The sequence below is a fragment of the Pyrus communis genome, chromosome 4, assembly GCF_041283825.1.
Source record: "Pyrus communis isolate YQ-2024b chromosome 4, ASM4128382v1, whole genome shotgun sequence".
Classification (NCBI taxonomy): domain Eukaryota; kingdom Viridiplantae; phylum Streptophyta; class Magnoliopsida; order Rosales; family Rosaceae; genus Pyrus; species Pyrus communis.
The window spans coordinates 9,433,560-9,456,226 of NC_142568.1; the positions used below are offsets into that span (position 1 = coordinate 9,433,560).

The window sequence follows — 22,667 nt, forward strand, 5'->3', positions numbered from 1 at the left end:
TTTAAACACATAATTCAGATTCTAGAAGCCTAATTCCTTTGTGTGCCGCATATAGGCCATTCCTTGGAGGTTTAGGAGTTGTAATCCCTCTTCTACACCTATGCCGTGAGTCCTTGTCCATTTAGGTCCGGAAATCTGCCCTTTGTCTCTTCTAGAAGTCTAATTTTTGACACAAAATACCTAGTTTCTAGAAGCCCTAATTTCTGGCGAAATTCCCTATCCCTTTCCTCTTCAGTTTTTGCCAAACCTTAACCTTTTTCCCATTGGATTGTGCAATCCTTTTCCTTCAGAAATTGTGCAAAACCTAGCCTATAAATTCAAGCTTATGCCGCTCCATTCAAACCATCCATTCACTCACTCATTCATTCATTCATACATTCAGCCATCAAATACCACAATTCACACCACATCACCCTAGTGTGCCGCAAGCAAGGAAGGAAGGAGAAGAAGACTTGTGTAATCCGCCATCCAAGGAGGGTTCGAAATCTGCCATTGGAGTGTGGAGTGTTTCTAGTTGTATTCTATCCTTAGTTTTGATGTGATATATAATAGCACTCAAATTAAACCCTCTTATTGACAATTGTAGTAAAGATGTAAGTAGGGATTGTTCTAGGCCGGGGATTAGGAGGGATTGCTAATCTAATGAAAACTGACTCAAAGATACAAAAATATGCTTAAAAACACTTAAACAAACTCAAAGACTCTTAACTAAACTTATATGACTCAAAACAAGCTCAAAAGACTCAAAACAACACAAAACAATATACAAGCTATCCATTTAGTGCCCAAAACTGCTCCAAAATTCGTCCATCCATGTTGGCCCATATACAAGCTATCTATTTAGTGCCCAAAACTGCTCCAAAATGCACCAAAATGCACTTTCTTGGTACTTTAACCCTTTGGACCTACAAACACACGAAAATGAGTTGAAATACTACATTAACTAAGAAATAATAACACAAATGCACAAGAATAAACTAGCTAAGTCGCATAAATATGCTCCTGTCATTTCCTACTTCAAGTAGGAATCCTTCTTTGACTAGGAATCCTTCTTTGATTAGGAATCCTAACATCTTTAAGTCTTCAATTTCGTCCATTCCTTTTGCTCCAAACATATGGTATACATTCCAAGCCCAATTTTGCTCCAAAATGTACCTTAATGCTTCATAAGGCCTATGGACCTACAAACACACGAAAATAGCTTTAAAATACTAAAATAACTAAGAACTAACAACATAAATGTAAGAAAACAAGCTAACTAAGTCGCTTAAATATGCTCCTATCAACGGTTTAGGGGCCTTAAGTGGTTGCGGCAAGGGTTGTTCTACCTTTGCTGTGGCTTTGCCTTTTTCCTCCTCCTCTTGTAGCAGCTTTTCGTCCTCCTTTTGGCTTGATTTGGATGGTTGTGGGTCGGTTCCAACTTCCTTGCTACTTCTCAAAGTGATGGCATTAGCGGTTTCAAATCCTCCCTTTGGATTCACAATGGTTAAACTAGGCAGTTTGCCTTGATCTCTAAACTGTCCCATGAACTCCGCTACTTGCCCCATTTGCGTCTTCAATTCGTCCACCTCTTTAGCTTGATTTTGCATCTCTGTGTTTTGATTTTGTACTCCCTGCATCAAATAGGTGAGTAATTGATGTGATAAATAATAACACTCAAATTAAACCCTCTTTTTGACAATTGTAGTATAGATATAAGTAGGGATTGCTAATCTAATGAAAACTGACTCAAAGACACAAAAATATGCTTAAAAACACTTAAACAAACTCAAAGACTCTTATCTAAACTTATATGACTCAAAACAAACATAAAAGACTCAAAACAACACAAAACAATCAAATAGACTCAAACTAGACTCTAGGACTCAATTTGGACGAAAATAGAATTGGTTTTGACTCAAAATACTCAAAAACACCAATTAGGACAGATTTGACACAACTAAATAAAGGGGATTGGGTTTTGGACGAATTTAAGAGAAAAACAAGTAAATAAAAGACTTAAAAGAGATTTTGACGAATTTGGAAAAACCAATGGATGATTAGATAGCTAGGGAATACTTTTCCACACATGATACATTCAAACATAAATTGATTTCTAGTTGCTTTTCCGATAAACCATGAATCTTAACACCCCAGATTAACCGTGACATCAGTAATTAACCCTCAGATTTTTCTTAAGTTATTGGATTGGATGACATCATACGACAACCCAAAGCATTCTTCAAAAGTTCCTTACATGACATCATAATAGAGATACAATCAAAGATCATTACGTTCAATGAAAATCATAAGTATTGACAAAGCACTTGTAACTATGACATCATGATACTCATGCTAGGAATTTACTGAACATGATTGTGAAAAAAACCTTAACTACTTGTGAATATAAGTTTGTGACGATTATGTGAAACTCCCTTATATTCTAGCACCAAATTCAAGCATGCAAATTAAGTAGGCCTCCCTAATCAACATACAAGAATAAGTTATCCATCAAACGGTTAAGTAAATTGCATTCACAATTTATGAAATCACAACTGGACTTAATCAATTCATATCATAAACATAATCATGGTTTCAAAGCCTCCCCAAGCTAAAATGAGTTTAGCCTCTCATGTTCACAACAAAACAATGGAAAATTAAGTTAAACATTGAAAACAAAAGATAGATTACACCTAAAAATGCTTCAACACTCCAACTTGAATGCACAAACGTCCAAGGTTTCCTCTTCTTCTCTTCTTCCTTGCAAAGTTGCGGCACAAGAGGTCTAGGGTGATTTGTGGTTGGATTTTTGGGTTGTAAATGGGTTTAGGATGGTAGGGTGGTGCGGCAAAGGTTGGGGATGGTGTATGGATGTTTGGGTGAAGGTATGGAAATGTATGAATGGTGGAAGGATGGGTTAAAGGCTGCGGCAGAGGACTTTGGTTCTATGAATGATGGCAAATTGTGTGTAAGAGTGATTACCGTTGAATGAAGGGTGCGGCTTGGGTATTTATTTGAGAGAAAGAATCCCTAGAGTTTATTACATAGTTTAGGAAAGGATTTAGACCCCAAATCCATCAGGGAAAAGGAGTCATAAAGTTAGAAATTAAAAGGGAAAATGAAGGAAACTTGCGGCCAATAAAGAATAGGAAAAGGGAACGTGTTTAAATGCTGAAATTAGGCAAGAATTTGAGATAGAAAAGGTATGTGAGGTGCGGCTGAGATGGGAGTGAAAAGGGAATGTGGTTTTATGACATAGAATAGGAAACAAGGGCCTCCCTTGCACGGCAAGGAATGCTAGGTCAATGGGTTGCACGGCAAGGAAGGCTAGGTTGCAAAGAAGACTTGATTTGTGTCCTAGAATGCATAGAAGTCTTCAATGTTGCTGAAACATGGAGTCTTTAAGGATTAGGAAAGGTTAAACCAAAATAGGAAACCTTGGCTTAACTTTCCTACTTCAAGTAGGAAACCTTATTTGACTAGGATTCCTCTTGTGATTAGGAATCCTAACACCTTTAGGTCTTCAATTTCATCCATTCCTTTTGCTCCAAGCATATGCTATCCATTCCAAGTCCAATTTTGCTCCAAAATGCACCTTTTTGCTTCCTTAGCCATATGAACCTATAAACACACGAAAATAGCTTAAACTACTAAAATAACTATGAACTAACAACATAAATGCATGAAAACAAGCTAACTAAGTCGCCTAACTATGCTCCTATCAAATTCCCCCACACTTAGTTTTTGCTAGTCTTCGAGCAAAACAAAACAAAAGAAACAACAAGAACACAATCAAAAGAAACTCTAAATCTTCCAACATGTACCTCAGGGATTTCCAACGAACATGACACATTAAAGAACATCATTCCCACGGTTTTTGGCTTTCTTTACACTTTAGCAAACACTTAACCATAGTCACCATTTACTAGTTCACATTTAATCAATTAAAACAACGTTTTGAATGTAGTAACATGCCTTAGAGAATTCCCTCAATTCCTCACTAGAATGCTCTCTATTTTCACACAGATTTTCTAACCACACACCCTACACTAGGTATATGTGAGAAGATTGATTTAAACATGAAGACTAACACTCACATATGATATAACAAAGGAAGCATTTTCTGGATTTATGACAATGACATATATATGATCTCATGAATGGAATGCTACTACTTAGAACGAGAACCAGTGATTCCGTATGCTCATACCAAATTCAAACTCCACATATTGAACACATAACATCAAGATAGAAGTTGAGGGTTGTAACGAGGCTAAGGGTATTGGCTACCAAAGAAAGGTAAAGGATAAACAAAGGTTTTTAAAGCAATAGGAAGCAAAGTAATGAAATTGACACTTAGAATTCACTTTTGATGGCAGAAATTAACTTTTAAACAAATGATTGGCAAATGTTCTTTGACGGTGCAGTAAATCAGAACGGAAATGGAGTTAGAAGTAGCCCCTTTCTACATGCTATCTTAAAGCTCGCCAAAAAAAAGGAGCCCAGCCCATATTCCCATAGCTGTCAAGTTGAGATTCTTTTGCAACAAGGGAAGATTCATGCAACATTTAGGGTCAAATTTATTCTTTTGGACCCTTTTTTCAACAACCAACACTTGTGAGATCATTCTCACTTATTTTTCAACTCTTTTTCTTTCTTTATTTTGTTTCTTTGCCATGCCCTATTACCTTCCCCCACACTTGTTTTCTGCAATATGTTGATCAAAAGGAATTCATTCTAAGTCATGCTTCACTATCCTCTAAGAACAAGGGTATGGAAAGTCCTAATCTAGGCTAGGCGAGGATAATGTGGTTAACAAAGAAAATAGGCTTGAAAAGGCTCAAAAGGGGTAATCCTACAATACATATGCAAGAGGGTTAGGCTCTTTGGCTTTGGCTTAACTAAACAACTTCATCTTATTGTATGTTATGCAATCAATATCATGCCTTGAATGAAATGGGCATGAGTTCTAGTATTTGGAACTATAATGAAATGCATTCTAAGTAGCAACCAAGCAAAGAATGATGAAATCATGCAACGACTTTAGAAAACAAGAAATCACAAATTTATACTCTCCAAAGAACGTTATAGGCTCAAGTCTCTCAAGGATTTAGCGTTAGTTTGAGTTCCTTCCTTCAAGCATGTTATAAAAACTGATTTTCTCTTTGTGATTACATGTGAATTCATAAGCTATAACCATAACCAAGCATAAACCAAAGCATAAATCAACTTCCATCCATGTTTACAACATTCTTCAATAGTCATGCAATTAAAAACCAAATCCTCATCATTGTGTTGGAAGGTACCCTAAGACACAAACAAACACACAAAAACAACTTTAAAACAACTTTTTTTGGGTTTTTCAAAACTCTTTTGCAATTTTTTTGTAAATTTTCGGATTTTCTGAATCAAACACATGAAAACACTTCAAAACACACTAAAAACACTTAAAAATAGTGAGAAACAACATTATAAGTGATAGGTGATAAAATCCCACGAAAATCATGCAAAAACAACTTGTTTACCCCCTCCCCCCCAACACTTAAATCAAACATTGTCCTCAATGTTTCAAACAAAGGCTCACATTCAAACAAACAACAAAAACTAATGAATTTGACAAAATAAAAACAACAAAGAGAGAGAGAGTTAGGAATGCAAATCTGATGTTGTGGAATGAATTGTTGAATTGCCCAAATCCCCTCTAGTTGAATGCATGGGTTGCCTCCTGATAGGAGCATATTTAGGCGACTTATCTAGCTTATTCTTGTGCATTTGTGTTATTATTTCCTAGTTAATGTCGTATTACAACTCATTTTCGTGTGTTTGTAGGTCCAAAGGGTTAAAGTACCAAGAAAGTGCATTTTGATGCATTTTGGAGCAGTTTTGGGCACTATGTGGATAACTTGCATATGGGCCAACATGGATGGACGAATTTGGAGTTCAAGAGGCTAGAAATATGATGAGAAGAGGAACTAAGCTCAAGACAAAGTGGATAAGGAAGTAGCTCAAAAGAGGAAACCCTATCCAAAACCTTATCTAAAACCTTATCCAACATTATCCAAAACATTATCCAAAACCTTATCTCATCCTATCTTATCCTAACCTAATCTTGTTCCACCTTAATCCTAGCTGCAAGTGGACCTAAAAACATGATTTCTAGAAGCCTTATCTAACCCTAAAAGGGTGCCACACCCTTCCCCCTTTTATCTCTTCTAGAAAACCCAAAATCAGCCACAAAACACCTAGTTTGTAGAAGGCCCAATTTTGGACGAATTTCCTAAACCCTTTTCCTTTTGGATTCTGATTTGTTAGGCCTCATTCCTTGTGGATTTGGGTTACACTAATCCTTTTATGAAACTAATTGGGCCAAACCCTCTCCTAAGTGGATTTAACTTACTTGTGCCAAACCCTAGGGCCCTAATCCATAAAATCTGCTAAGTGTAACCTTAATCTAATTAACCCTAGGACTATATAAACATATTTTCAGCCACAAATTCGTACACCCCCTTATGCTATTCAGAAACCCTTGTGTCGCAACCTCCATTCTCCATTCTTAACCTCCATGCACCTCCATACATCTTCCTACACATCTGCCGCACCTTTCCCACCATAATCAACCATCCTCCATCCCTCCAAACAAGGAAACACCATCCAAAACCCCCAATTCCACCACACACACTTTGTGCCACAGTAAGGAGGAGGAAGAGGAGCCAAGTCGTGCATGCCATTCATCTTGGAATTGTTGAAGCGTTTAGGTGTAATCTTTCTTATGATTTCAATGTTTAAATTCTATACTTTTTGTTGTGCAAGCATGAGGAACTAATCCCCTTTTGGCTAGGGGGGAATTTCGAAACCATGGTTATAATTGCATGATGATTTGATTACTTTCAGTTATGATTTCATGAATGATGAATTCAATTTACTTATCTGTTTTAATTAAAACTTGTTTATGTATATGAATTGAGAGTGCACGCTTAATTTGCATGCATAAACATAATGCTAGGGTATGAGGGAACTTCACCTAATTGTTGGGAACTTATATTCATGAGTAGTTAAGATTGTTGGTCACAATTATGTTAAGTAAATTCTTGGCATAAGTATCATGCGCTTTCATAGTTACGAATGCCTCGTCAACACCTATGATTTCCATAGAACCTAATGATCTTTGATTGTCTTTCTTTTATGCTCTTTCATATAGAAAACTTTTAAGGAATAATTTGATTGCAATGCGCTAATTCCATTCAATTCAATGGCCTAAGGGAAATCTGAGAGTTAATTTAAGCGTACCTAATTAACTTGGGGTGTTGAGGTTCACAAATTCATTGAATAAGCAACTAAAGATTTTGTTGTATGCAAGTATGCCATGTGTGGAGAAAAACCTCCTAGCCATCTCACCATCCACTTAATTCTATCAATTTCGTCCAAATCTGCCTAGTTTACATATTTGTTTTGTTTGTTTGATTTTCGTCCAAAACCAAATCCCCAATTGTCTTAGAGTGTCTAATTGGTCCAAATATGTTTTAGATTGTGTTTTTAAGAGTTTTGAGTCAAGTTAGAACCAATTTTCGTCCAAGTTTGTGTTTAGGCTCAAAACTGCCCAGATTGTGTTTTTAAGGCAGTTTTGAGTGTTTTTAGCCTATTTTGAGTCTTGTGAACGTGTTTGAGTCTTTTTAAGTGAGTTTAAGTGTTTTAAAGGTCAGTTTTATTTATTTGAGTCAGTTTAGAGTGTTTAGCAATCCCTCCTAATCCCCTGTGTAAGAACGATCCCTACTTATTTATATGCTACAATTGTCAAAAAAGGGTTAATTTGTGTGTTAAGTTAATTTTCGCATCACCTCCCAAGAAGCGCTTGCTTTAACGTCTTGCAGCCGGACGAAAATTCTTCTTAGCCTCAATTGGACCCCACGGCATGAAGAGTGATGTCCTTCACAACCTGCCCTTCAACATTTGCATAATAGGGCTTCAAACGATGCCCATTCACCTTGAATTCTTGGCCATTCCTCAAGCTTTGGATTTGAACTGCACCATATGGAAAAACATGAGTAACAACAAAGGGCCCAATCCACTTAGAACGTAACTTACCAGGAAATAAACGAAGGCTAGAATTAAAAAGTAAAACTTTTTGCCCTATGGAGAATGTTTTGCTTCGGATCATCTTGTCATGGAAAGCGTTGGTCTTTTCTATTGAATTTTGAATGTCTATATCTCATTATTATGAAACAAGGTACAAGGAAAGCTCATATATATGAGCGGAAGAAAGGGACAACACTTCCTTGATTTATGCTTTACCAACAACTAAAGGTAAGGACAATCAGCTAACAACTAAAGCAAGGTAGAAATCCCTTGAATTAGTAAGAATGACAACTATGACAGCCATACACAACCATGACAACCATACTTAGTTGTTAGACTGCAACGTACCATACATACACCTATACCTGCCGACTAGGGTTTGGGATTAACTTAGACTAACCCTAGAACTTCTTCCAATACTCCCCCTCAAGCTGGATCAAAGGGATCAATTGATCCGAGCTTGGATAAGAGGTGATGAAAAGTAGTAAATGACAGTCCTTTGGTGAAGATATCTGCAAGCTGATCATGACTGCGAATGAAGTGTGTAGCAATTGTTGGAAATGTGCCCTAAAACCAATCATATGATGATACTTTACGGACATTTCACAAAGTTAAACTAATGTAGTTTAAATATAAAGGGCAAAGATTATTATTTGAGCCGTCTCATATAAATGTTATATGCTTAAACGATAAGTCCAAGGAATATGTGATTGGAATAATGCGATCTAAAGAAGTTAGATTCATGAGACCATTCTTTCGTTGACACATCCTAAACGTTCCTGATCATAGGATTGTCAATTGGGCATTGACAGTCCGTTAAGATCAGTACGTGCTATGTCTTCTCTCAGGGAGAGTGACTAGTCTCGAGTCATTGGTGTGTGTGACATCAAGACAAGTACGTAGGTGCTCAATAGAGAATGAGTTCACTGAACACGATCAACGAAGAGTTCTCATATTCATGTCACATGAGAACTCATGGTTGGGATAATGCAAATTAGTCTTTTGACCTGAGGCATCACAGTTGTCTTGTGGTTAGGTCCTTAGTCTTTGATTATGTCAAAGTCACTCCATCAGGAGGGTGTCCACGACATCGTTGGGGTTAAGCCACTTAGCCATGGAGGCAAGTGAATGCGCAACAAGGGATCTCTAACCTTCAAACTGTTTGAGGGAGAATACTCTATGATATGATTAAGAATCTTTGGCCAAAGTATGAATGAGATTTAGGAATGTGTTCCAAATCACATTCAAGGTAATCATATAAGCACAAGACTCACATTGGATAGTAGACATGAATAAACTATCAAACAAAACAATGTGGTCAAGAGTATTGTATTAGAGAAAGACCGTATTGCATTTGTAATCCTAAAACTGAATAGGTTCTCCACCTCTTCTGATTAGCTTGGGTAAACATGACATGCTGCTAGGCGTCAACCATGGTTTGTGGAAGCCCTAAAAGTGTATTATCACTAACGGGAGAATTGAAAGTAAGTTTCAATTCACAATCGATTTGAAAGAGTTTGAATCGCCCGCTGCCTCGCTAAAAGGAACCTAATGGATCGTACACCGTGTAAGGTAGAGATTGAAGATTCAACGGAGATGAGTAAGAATAATTAAATGGTTTAATTATTTATGGCAAGGATTAATTAATATGATTATTAATCAAACGAATAAGTTCGTTAAAAGACCTCGGGATAGTTTTGGACCTTAAGGCCCAATGGGCTTCGAACGTCAAGTCCATTGACTTAAGTTGTGTGACAACTTAATGAATAATGATTCACAAAGGCCCAAATAGCCCAATGAATACCCTAAGGCCGGCCATTTAGAGAAAGAGTGGGTTTTGGACTTATTTACAAGTTTGCCACTCAAATGAATTAAGGTATAAGTATGACTTTATAGTCAAAATTCATTTAGGGTTGTTTTTGGGGAAATTGGAGAAACACAAACTCTCCCTTCTCTCTATAAATGGCCGGCCACCCTTGAGGAAAACATCTAGCAATCTTTCTTCCTCTAGGTCACTCATTTCTTCTACAATCTTACCTTGGTGTGGAGACTTAGAGGTTCTCAATTTTGGGAACTCGGAGAAACCTTTTCATCCATCCAAATCCATGGATCTAAGATGCAAGGAATGAAGGCCCTCTCTTTGGGTGATTAGCCTTTGCTTATGTAAAGAGGAATCTACAAAGGTATTGATTTCTCAACTCACTTTGTTTTGAGTTGAGTCTTGGTTCACCTATCTACTAGGCTTTGAAGTTCCTGGGTTAAGTTTTGTTTTTGAGTGCATATAAACATGATTCCGCCTTTTAATTGTTAATTGCATGTTGTTGATGTTACTCAAATGAACTTGTTTTTCACAAATTTTCCTTCAGCAATTACCTTGGACTGCACTTGATTCCGAACATAGTGACAGTCAACTTCAATGTGTTTAGTTCGCTCATGGAAGACAGGATTTGATGTGATGTGCATTGCTGCTTGATTGTCACAATGAAGAGACATAGGTTGCGGATGAGGAAACCCTAGGTCCAAGAGTAGAGTTTTGAGCCAAGTGAGTTCACATGTCGTTGATGCCATAGCATGATATTCCGCTTCTGCACTTGAACGTGCAACCACACTTTGTTTCTTGCTCTTCCAGGTGACAAGGTTACCCCCTACAAATGTGCAAAAACCAGTGATAGACTTGCGATCGAGAGAGTTCCCTGCCCAATTTGCATCTATATATCCTGAGATCTGAGTATGACCATTATTGCGCATGAGGATCCCTCTACCAATGGAACCCTTCAGATAGCGAAGCACACGGTGAACAATCTTCATGTGATCTGTGTTTGGAGCATGCATGAACTGACTAACAAGGCTCACAGCATATGCTATATCAGGACGAGTGATAGTTAGGTAAATGAGCATGCCAACCAATTGCTGATAATATTCTATATTAGGAATGAGATCACCATGAAACTGCAGCTTCAAGTTGTTATTCAAGGGTGTCCGAGCAGGTTTACAATCTGTCATGTTTGCCTCATGAAGAAGATCAATGATGTACTTGCGCTGATTTAGAAAACAGCCCTTGTGGGAATGTGCCACTTCGATTCCTAAGAAATATTTAAGAGTGCCGAGATCTTTGATAGCAAATTTGTGACTGAGATATTGCTTAAGAGCACTAATCTCAGAAACATTATCACTTGTAACAATTAGGTCATCGACATAAATAAGTACAACAAGTTTACCAGATGTGCCCGATCGCACAAATAGAGAGGAATCTGCATTGCTCCGAGAGAAACCAACTCCCTCTAGGACATGACTGAGCTTGGCATACCATGCTCGGGAACTTTGCTTGAGTCCATAAATGGATTTATGAAGTCTGCACACCAAGTCTGGATTGTTTGATTGAGGATGACCCGGAGGGATTTTCTTGAAAACTTCTTCTTCTAGTTCCCCATGTAAAAAAGCATTTTTAATGTCCATTTGGAAGAGAGGCCATGTATTGTTAATGGCAACAGATAATAGCACCCTCACTGTATTCATCTTTGCCACAGGTGCAAAGGTCTCTTTCTAATCCACTCCATAAGTTTGAGTAAATCCACGAGCAACCAATCGAGCTTTGTGTCTTTCAATCGTGACCATCTGAATGGAACTTGATCTTGTACACCCAACGACTTCCTACAGCCTTCTTTCCTTTAAGAAGCTTCATGATGGTCCAGGTGTTGTTTGCCTTGGGTGATGGGTTGTGTGCTCCTCTAGTGAAGCTCTTGTTGCTGTCCCTCGAGTGCTTGGGCCTTAGTTCAGGATGGAGAATCCAGCAATGATCTCATGTATGTCCACCAGTATCACAATAGCTACACTTCACAGTAGGTTTCTTTCCTTTATATCTTCTCTTTTCACTAGCCCTGTGGTTTGAGAAATATACCCTAGATTCTGGTATATTTGACTTTAATTCCACAGTCATGATTTTTCTGCGAGTTTCTTCCTTTTGGATAGTGGCATACACACTTGAGAAGGAAGGAAGTTCAGGATTCATGAGAACATGACTCCTGAGATCTTCGTATTCAGAGCTCAAACTTGCTAGAAGCTGAAAGATTTTATCTTCCTCAGCTCTCTTGATCAGCACGGCAGCATCAATGGTGTGTGGCCGATAAACATTCAACTCGTTCCACATGGTGGTCAACTTGCCAAGATGATGCACAAATGAGTTCCCTTCCTGTTGTAGACTAGCAATATCTTTCTTTAGTTGGAACACTCGAGCTGCGTTATTCTGATTCCCATACATCTCTTTGAGGTTTTTCCAGAGAACGTACGAAGATTCCGCATAACTGAAGATTTCTGCAATTTTTTCGATCCATAGAATTGAGCAGCCAAGACATGACCAGCTGGTCCTTGCACAGCCAATCATTGTAACCTGATGAGGACACATTAGGCGCTGGAATCACGCCATTAACATAACCAAGCTTCGATTGTCCTCCTAACGCAAGGGTGACAGCTCTCTCCCATGAGAGATAGTTGAACTCATTTAGTAGGACCGAACTGAGACGTTGATTTGGATTAATATCAACGTCTAGATAAGATGAAGAAGACGCAGCATGCGAGTTTACTTCTTCGCCTTGCACGGAGCTCCCTTCAGCCATGATAGAGAAGAAGGGGAAACAGGAAGACGGTACTCAGAAGCAGATCGATAGAGATCACTGCTCTGATACCATATTGAATTTTGAATGTCTATATCTCATTATTATGAAACAAGGTACAAGGAAAGCTCATATATACGAGCGGAAGAAAGGGAGAAAACAGAAGCGGAAATCAAGGGACAACACTTCCTTGATTTATGCTTTACCAACAACTAAAGGTAAGGACAATCAGCTAACAACTAAAGCAAGGTAGAAATCCCTTGAATTAGTGAGAATGACAACTATGACAGCCATACACAACCATGACAACCATACTTAGTTGTTAGACTGCAACGTACCATACATACACCTATACCTGCCGACTAGGGTTTGGGATTAACTTAGACTAACCTTAGAACTTCTTCCAATATTTTCCTTGTAAATGCAAGCATTCTCATATGCTTCAAACCTAATCTCCTCAAGTTCATTCAATTGCAACTTCCTATGAATTCCAACCACATCTATATCCATGTTGAATGTCTTGATTGCCCAATGTGTCTTATGTTCTAACTCCATGGGGAAATGGCATGGTTTGCCATAGACTAGCCGAAAAGGTGACATCCCTATGGGTGTTTTGTAAGCCATTCGATAAGCCCACAATGCATCCTCCAAACGCAAGCTCCAATCAACGGTCTTTTCCAAGATTTGCTTGATTTCTCTATTAGACACCTCGGCTTGGCCATTGGTTTGAGGATGATAAGGTGTTGAAACCTTATGTGTGACTTGATACTTCTTGAGCAATGCCTCGATGGTGCGATTGCAAAAGTGAGACCCTCCATCACTAATAAGCACTCTAGGCATCCCAAATCTAGCAAAGATGTTAGTTTTGATAAAATCTGCAACAACTTTAGAATCATTAGTACGGGTGGCCTTGGCTTCCCCCCATTTTGAGACATAATCAACCGCAAACAAAATGTAAGTGAAACCAAACGAAGAGGGGAAATGACTTATGAAATCAATGCCCCAAACATCAAAAATTTCAACATTAAAGATGGTGTTTGCGGCATTTGGTCCCTTGTACCTATATTTCCCATGTGTTGACAACAATCACAAGTTAAACAAAAAGTTCTAGCATCTTTAAAGATTGTAGGCCAAGTTAAACAAAAAGTTCTAGCATCTTTAAAGATTGTAGGCCAATAAAAACCACATTTTAACACCTTAAGGGCAGTGCGTTGTGTGCCAAAGTGCCCTCCACATGCATAAGTGTGACAAAAGGTTAGAATTGAATTAAATTCACAATCATGCACACAACGATGAAAAATCTGATCCGCACAAAATTTCCACAAATATGGGTCATCCCATACATAAAACCGTGCCTCCTTCTTAAGTTTATCACGTTGGTGCTTGGTTATGGTGCTTGGAACACGTTTTGACACCAAAAAGTTCACCAAATCGGCATACCAAGGTTCACTTACCTTAATGGACAGCAATTGCTCATCAGGGAATGTCTCTTGGATGGGTAAGGAGTCTTTATTGCACACCAAACGACTTAGATGGTCAGCAACCACCTTTTCACTCCCTTTCTTGTCTCTAATTTCAATGTCAAACTCTTGGAGAAGAAGTATCCATCGAATTAGCCTTGGTTTAGCCTCCTTTTTGGTGAATAAATACTTCAAAGTTGCATGGTCAGAATATACAATCACTTTAGTGCTAAGTAAATATGAACGAAACTTATCTAAAGCAAACACAATGGCAAGAAGTTCTTTTTCAGTGGTAGAGTAGTTTAATTGAGCATCATTCAATGTCCGGGATGCATAATATATGACATGTGGTTGCTTATTCTTCCTTTGACCCAAAACAGCCCCTATTGCATAATCGGATGCATCACACATTAGCTCAAAGGGCAAGCTCCAATTAGGTGAGATGATAATTGGTGTCATGGTAAGCATATCCTTGAGATGCTTGAATGTCTTCTCACACTCCTCGTTGAACTCAAAAGCCACTTCTTTTTGTAGGAGACGGCATAAGGGTTGTGCAATCTTGGAAAAATCCTTGATAAATCGCCGATAGAATCCTGCATGGCCAAGAAAAGAACGAACCTCTCTCACCGAAGTAGGATAGGGTAAGTAATGTACAAGATCTATTTTAGACTTATCAACTTCAATTCCTTTTTCAGAGATGATATGACCCAAAACTATGCCTTGTTTGACCATAAAATGACACTTGTCCCAATTCAAAACAAGGTTAGTTTCCATGCATCTTTTCAAATTAGAGTGAGATTATGCAAACAATCATCAAATGAGTCCCCAAACACACTAAAGTCGTCCATAAATACCTCAATAATTTTCTCAACATAATCCGAGAATATACTTACCATGCATCGTTGGAAAGTGGCCGGTGCATTGCATAAACCAAATGGCATACGACGATATGCAAAAGTACCAAATGGACAAGTAAAGGTGGTCTTTTCTTGATCATCCAGAGTTATGACAATTTGATTATAACCCGAATAACCATCAAGGAAGCAATAAAAAGAATGACCGGCTAACCTTTCAAGCATTTGATCAATGAATGGCAAAGGAAAGTGATATTTTCTTGTTGCGGCATTTAGCTTCCTATAGTCAATGCAAACTCTCCAGCCGGTTTGAATGCGGGTGGGCATAAGTTCATTCTCTTCAATTTTCACCACCGTGACTCCGGACTTCTTGGGAACTACTTGGACCGGTGAAACCCAACAACTATCCGAGATAGGATAGATGACGCCACAATCAAGTAGTTTGATGATTTCCTTCTTCACGACTTCCATCATTGGTGGGTTGAGTCTGCGTTGTGCTTCCCTTGATGGTTTGGCTCCTTCTTCCATGAGAATGCGGTGCATGCATGTGGTAGGGCTTATGCCCTTGATATCGGCCAAAGTCCACCCAATGACTATTTTGTGCTCTTTGAGAACCCTCACCAATTTCTTCTCTTCTTGTGCCGTGAGTGATGATGCCACAATGATGGGCAATGTGTCTTGCTCGCCCAAGAACACATACTTTAAGTGGTTTGGCAATGGTTTAAGCTCAAGGGTAGGTGGTTGTTCTATAGAAGGAAGCAACTTGTTAGTTGAAATTGGAATTGACATTTGAATAGGGGACTTACCATTGAGCCGTGGCAAGGACTCTAGGGCAGCCACGGTCTCAATCATCTCATCATTAAAGGGCACAGCATGGTAGTGTAAGTTGGTGCCGTGGGGTGCTATGGTGGCAGCCACTTGATCTATCACTTCTATGCCATTCGTAAGGACCGTTTTAAGTGCATCTTCATGTAATTAATCAAGGTGTGCCTGCGCCAAAGAATCAAGAATATAAATAGAGAAACATGAGTGATCATCATTCGGAAATCTCATGGTTTCAGAAATATTAAAATCAATCACTTCCCCATCAAATTCCATTGTTAAAGTGCCTTTAAACACGTCGATCTTAGTTCGGGCCGTCTTCATGAATGGCCTCCTAAGAAGGAGCGGCAAGGATGAAGCATGGGTGGTTTCTTCCATCTCAAGAAAGTAGAAATCCGCCGGAAAGATCAAGTTATTCACCCGCACTAAGACATCTTCCAATACTCCCTTTGGATAGGCATTAGATCTATCGGCCAATTGAATAATCACACCATCATTTTTCAATTCACCAAGGTTCATAGATGCATAAATAGAGTATGGCTTGACGTTAATTGAAGCTCCTAAGTCTAACATAGCATGTTCGAACTTGGTTTGGCCAATAATACAAGGAATTGTAAAGCTACCTGGATCTTTGCACTTTGGTGGTAACTTTCTTTGTAAAACAGCGGAAACGCTTTCACTTACCCTAATCACCTCTTTATTTGAAGCCCTCTTCCTTGTGGTGCAAAGTTCCTTAAAGAATTTGGCATATTTGGGCACTTGCTTTATGGCATCTAGGAGCGGGATATTGACTTGAACTTTCCTAAACGTCTTAAAAATGTCTCTCTCATGCTCCTCCTTCTTTGTTTGCAAAAATCTATGAGGAAAAGGAACATTGGGTGGAACGGGGTTAGAATTAATCGAATTTGAACCCAACTTACCTCTAGTGGCCGAATTGGATGAATTGGATGCATTAGGGTCCCTAGGTGGTTGCGGCAAAGGTGTTTCTACCCTTGCCGTGGCCTTGCTTGCCTCCTTCTCTTCCAATTGCAGCTTCCCCTTTTCATTAGGACCTGTTTTGGATGGTTTGGATGTAGTGCCAACTTCTTTTCCACTTCTCAAGATCAATCGCTTTGGCAGATTCGAACCCTCCCTTTGGATTGATAATGGTTGAGCTCGGGAGCTTGCCTTGGTCTCGGAATTGCTCTACAAACTCCGCAATCTGTCCAATTTGCTTCTCCAAGTGGTCTACCCTTTTGTCTTGGTTTTGCATCGCCTTTTCTTGATTTTGCAATGCTTTGTTTTGATTCTCTTGCCCCTAAGACAAATTGGTAAGTAACTTAAGAAGTGTAGCATTGTCCAAAGACGTACCTTGATTGTTCTGGGCAAATTGGGATTGGTTTGGATTAGTGCCGTAGGGTTTGGTGTAGAACCCCAGGGGTTGTTGCCTAAAGCCTCCTTGTTGTTGAGGTTGTTGGGGCTCCCTCCACTTGAAGTTTGGATGGTCTCTCCAACCCAGATTGTATGTGTTGGAAAATGGATCATTCCTTGGCTGATTTTGGCTTGGAAATCCAATGGCATTTGCACTCTCCCATCCCCCATTCTCAATCAATTAAGGGCACTTTTCCGAAGGGTGTCCTTGGATAGAACATACGCCACATACAATTGGTCCTTGTATCTTCATTCCTTCGGCCATCTGAGACACAATAGAAGTAAGATTAGCTAATTGAGTTTGAATGTCGGATTGAGAACTTACCTCATGCACTTGTTGCCGTGGGGGGTCCCTTTGCCCAATTCCTTCATATTGTTGTGCATTGGGGGCACGGTTTGCAATTAGGTTCTTGGCTGCCATGGGAGTCTTGTCCACCAACGCACCTCCCGCCGAGGCATCGAGCATTCGCCGTTCAATTGGAAGAAGGCCTTCATAAAAGTATTGAAGTAGAAGCAACTCCTTAATTTGATGTTGAGGACATGATGCAACAAGGGCTTTAAAACGCTCATAGTACGTCGTAAAAGACTCCCCTTGACTTTGTTGGATTCTGCTAATCTTCTTCCTCAAGAGAATGACTCTTGAAGTAGGAAAGAACTTCTCAAGAAACGCCCTCTTCATTCTCTCCCAAGAAGTAACCGTTCCGGGTGCTAGTTCGTATAACCAATCCTTGGCCTTCTCCAATAGTGAGAATGGAAAGACCTTCATCTTCAAAATATTGCTATCAACATTGATTGGAGTCATGCTTGAACACACCACCTCAAACTCCTTTAAATGCTTGTTGGGATCCTCCATGGACAGTCCATGGAACTTTGGAATGTGGTGCAACAAACTTGACTTCAATTCAAATTCATCAGTTTTATCTTGAGCCACCCTTGGGTATTGGATGCATAATGGTGCGGCATTATCCATTCACGAGGCGGAAAGCTCCTTGAGTGTATGGTTGTCCGCTGCTATAGCTTGGACCTCTTCTTCCTCCCTTGCCGTGGCCTCCTCTTCCTCCTCAAAATTAGAAGCCGAACTAGAACTTGATGGGTGAAGTTCTGGGTCCTTCTTCTTTCTTCTCGAAGTGCGCTCAAAATCGTCGTCAAAATCCAAGATGTTTGCACAAATAGGTTGAGAACTACGAGTCATAAACTAGTACCTACAAACAAGAAAAGAAATAAGGTCAGTAGCTAAAACAAGGATATATGAAAAAGAAATAAAAAAGAAACAACGAGGGATTAGCAAAGTTGCTAATCCCCGGCAACGGCGCCAAAAATTTGATGTGATAAATAATAACACTCAAATTAAACCCTCTTTTTGGCAATTGTAGTATAGATATAAGTAGGGATCGTTCTAGGCCGGGGATTAGGAGGGATTGCTAATCTAATGAAAACTGACTCAAAGATACAAAAATATGCTTAAAAACACTTAAACAAACTCAAAGACTTTTAACTAAACTTATATGACTCAAAACAAACTTAAAAGACTCAAAACAACACAAAACAATCAAATAGACTCAAACTAGACTCTAGGTGTGACATCCCACATCGCCCAGGGGAGTGATCCTTAAATGTATATTCCCATCCCTACCTAGCACGAGGCCTTTTGGGAGCTCACTGGGAAGTTGCTCGTGAGTTCCCAAAAACAAAACCGTGAGGGAATGGTAAGCCCAAAGCGGACAATATCGTGCTACGGTGGTGGAGCAGACCCGGGAAGTGATCCGCCCCGGGCCGGGATGTGACAATTGGTATCAGAGCCAATCCCTGGCCGGAAATGTGCCGACGAGGACGTCGGGCCCCTAAGGGGGGTGGATTGTGACATCCCACATCGCCCAGGGGAGTGATCCTTAAATGTATATTCCCATCCCTACCTAGCACGAGGCCTTTTGGGAGCTCACTGGCTTCGGGTTCCGTAGGAACTTCGAAGTTAAGCAAGAAGGGGGCTAGAGCAATCCCATGATGGGTGACCCACTGGGAAGTTGCTCGTGAGTTCCCAAAAACAAAACCGTGAGGGAATGGTAAGCCCAAAGCGGACAATATCGTGCTACGGTGGTGGAGCGGGCCCGGGAAGTGATCCGCCCCGGGCCGGGATGTGACACTAGGACTCAATTTGGATGAAAATAGAATTGATTTTGACTCAAAATACTCAAAAACACAAATTAGGACAGATTTGACACAACTAAATAAAGGGGATTGGGTTTTGGACGAATTTAAGAGAAAAACAAGTAAATAAAAGACTTAAAAGAGATTTTGACGAATTTGGAAAAACCAATGGATGATTAGATAGCTAGGGAATACTTTTCCACACATGATACATTCAAACATAAATTGATTTCCAGTTGATTTTCCGATAAACCATGAACCTCAACACCCCAGATTAACCGTGACATCACTAATTAACCCTCAGATTTTCATTAAGTTATTGGATCAGATGACATCATACGACAACCAAAAGCATTCTTCAAAAGTTCCCTACATGACATCATAATAGAGATACAATCAAAGATCATTACGTTCAATGAAAATCATAAGTATTGACAAAGCACTTGTAACTATGACATCATGATACTCATGCTAGGAATTTACTTAACATGATTGTGAAAACAACCTTAACTACTTGTGAATATAAGTTTGTGATGATTATGTGAAACTCCTTTATATTCTAGCACCAAATTCAAGCATGCAAATTAAGTAGGCCTTCCTAATCAACATACAAGAATAAGTTATCCATCAAACGGTTAAGTAATTGCATTCACAATTTATGAAATCACAATTGGACTTAATCAATTCATATCATAAACATAATCATGGTTTCAAAGCCTCCCTAAGCTAAAACGAGTTTAGCCTCTTATGTTCACAACAAAACAATGGAAAATTAAGTTAAACATTGAAAACAAAAGATAGATTACACCTAAAAACGCTTCAACACTCCAACTTGAATGCACAAACGTCCAAGGGTTCCTCTTCTTCTCTTCTTCCTTGCAAAGTTGTGGCACAAGAGGTCTAGGGTGATTTGTGGATGGATTTCTGGGTTGTGAATGGGTTTAGGATGGCAGGGTGGTTCGGCAAAGGTTGAGGATGGTGTATGGATGTTTGGGTGAAGGTATGGAAGTGTATGAATGGTGGAAGGATGGGTTAAAGGCTGCGGCAGCGGACTTTGTTTCTGTGAATGATGGCAGATTGTGTATAAGAGTGATTAGCGTTGAATGAAGGGTGCAGCTTGGGTATTTATTTGAGAGAAATAATCCCTAGAGTTTATTACATAGTTTAGGAAAGGATTTAGACCCCAAATCCATCAAGGAAAGTGAGTCATAAAGTCAGAAATTAAAAGGGAAAAGGAAGGAAACTTGCGGCCAATAAAGAATAGGAAAAGGGAATGTCTTTAAATGCTGAAATTAGGCAAGAATTTGAGATAGAAAAGGTATATGAGGTGCGGCTGAGATGGGAGTGAAAAGGGAATGTGGTTTTATGACATAGAATAGGAAACAAAGGCCTCCCTTGCACGACAAGGAATGCTAGGTCAATGCGTTGCACGGCAAGGAAGGCTAGGTTGCAAGGAAGACTTGATTTATGTCCTAGATTGCATAGAAGTCTTCAATGTTCTGAAACATGGAGTCTTTAAGGATTAGGAAAGGTTAAACCAAAATAGGAAACCTTGGCTTAACTTTCCTACTTCAAGTAGGAAACCTTCTTTGACTAGGATTCCTCTTGTGATTAGGAATCCTAACACCTTTAGGTCTTCAATTTCATCCATTCCTTTTGCTCCAAGCATATGCTATCCATTCCAAGTCCAATTTTGCTCCAAAATGCTCCAAAATGCACCTTTTTGCTTCCTTAGCCATATGAACCTATAAACACACGAAAATAGCTTAAACTACTAAAATAACTATGAACTAACAACGTAAATGCACGAAAACAAGCTAACTAAGTCACCTAAATATGCTCCTATCAGTAATTGAATAACTTTATCATTATCCAAAGACATACTTGAATTTGGTTGGGCCGAAGGTGGTTAAGGTTGCATTGGTGCGAATGGCCTTTGAAATATCCCAGGGGGTGGTTGTTAAAATCCTCCTTGTTGTTGAGGTTGTTGAGGCTCCCTCCACTTCATGTTTGGGTGATCTCTCCATCTTGGATTGTAAGTGTTGGCGTATGGATCATACCTTGGTTGATTTTGACCTTGAAAGCCCATGGCAATGACACTTTCCCATCCCCCATTCTTTATCAATTGAGGACATTGATCATTGGAATGTCCTTGTGGTAGGAGCTTATTTATGCTACTTAGCTATGTTGTTTCCTTGCATTTAGTGAGCTAATTACTACTTATTATAGTGTTTTAAGCTATTTTCATGTGTTTTTAGGTCCTAATGGCAAAGTAGGCAAGAAAGTGCATTTTGGAGCCATTTGGAGCAGTTTTGGGCATGGAATAGATAGCTTGCATATGGAGCAAAGTGGATGGACGAATTTCAAGTCAAAAGAGGCTAGGAACATGCTACAAATCTAAAGAAAGAAGTTCAAGACAAAGAAGATAAGGAAATAGCAAGAAACATGGAACATTATCCAAACTTTATCCTATCTTGTCCTATCCTAATCTTTTGCTACCTTAATTCCAGCTGCAAAGAGGACTTAATTTCACATTAGAACACCTAGATATATGGTTCTAGAATGATGTGAAAATTAACTTGACACACAAATTAAACCCTATTTGTGACAATTGTAGTAGATATGTAAGTAGGGATCGTTCTAGACAGGGGATTAACTAGGGATGCTAATCTATATAAATAAGACTCAAAAACACTAAACTAGACTCTATAGACTCAAAACTAACTTTAGACACTTAAAACAGCAGCCAATACTCAAAAAGACTCAATTTTAGACTCAATAAGGGTTTTGGACGAAAATAGGACTTGACTTGACTCAAAAGACTCAAGGAAAACAAGTTTTGACTCAAATGTGAAGACTAAATAACATGGGGATTGTTTTTGACGAATTTTAGACTCAAAACAAAAACTTTGTAGAAAACACTTTTGAAAAACGAATTTAAGTAAAATAAATGGGTGGAAGGCTAGTTAGAGGGTCCTTCTCCACACATGATATATGTATACGAACCAATGTCCAGTTATTACTCCTTTAGACTATGAATGACAACGCCCCAAATTAGTTGCATTGCACAACTAACCCTCAAGTTTTCCTTATTTCATTGAATTGAATGAAAACGCATTACAACCAAATTATCTTTTTCAAGTTCTTTATATGAGATGCATAACAAAGATACATATCAAAAGTCATTAAGTTTCGTAAAAACTATAAGCATTGACAAGGCATTCATCACTATGAAACGCATGAGACTCATACCAAGGATTTACTTAACGCGATTGTGACTAGCAACCTCCACTACTTGTGAATATAAGTGAATG

At 39.0% G+C, this 22,667-nt stretch overlaps 1 protein-coding gene across 1 annotated transcript; it reads right to left on the bottom strand.

Annotated features, from left to right (window-relative positions):
- Window positions 1-11,851: 11,851 nt before the first annotated feature.
- On the bottom strand, window positions 11,852-12,665 carry LOC148697414 (uncharacterized). Its single transcript, XM_088691918.1, has 2 exons — window positions 12,440-12,665; window positions 11,852-12,363 (listed from the first exon to the last, which is right to left on the bottom strand). The coding sequence occupies exons 1-2, from the start codon at window positions 12,663-12,665 to the stop codon at window positions 11,852-11,854; spliced, it is 738 nt and encodes a 245-aa protein (XP_088548044.1).
- Between the last annotated feature and the right edge of the window lie 10,002 nt (window positions 12,666-22,667).

What these genes read in the sequence shown, in the direction of transcription:
- LOC148697414 (XM_088691918.1), bottom strand. Translation starts at nt 12,665, where the DNA reads ATGGCTGAAGGGAGCTCCGTGCAAGGCGAAGAAGTAAACTCGCATGCT. An exon ending in GCCTAATGTGTCCTCATCAG is followed by an intron (nt 12,364 to 12,439) that starts GTTACAATGATT and finishes AAAAAATTGCAG; the next exon opens with AAATCTTCAGTTATGCGGAA.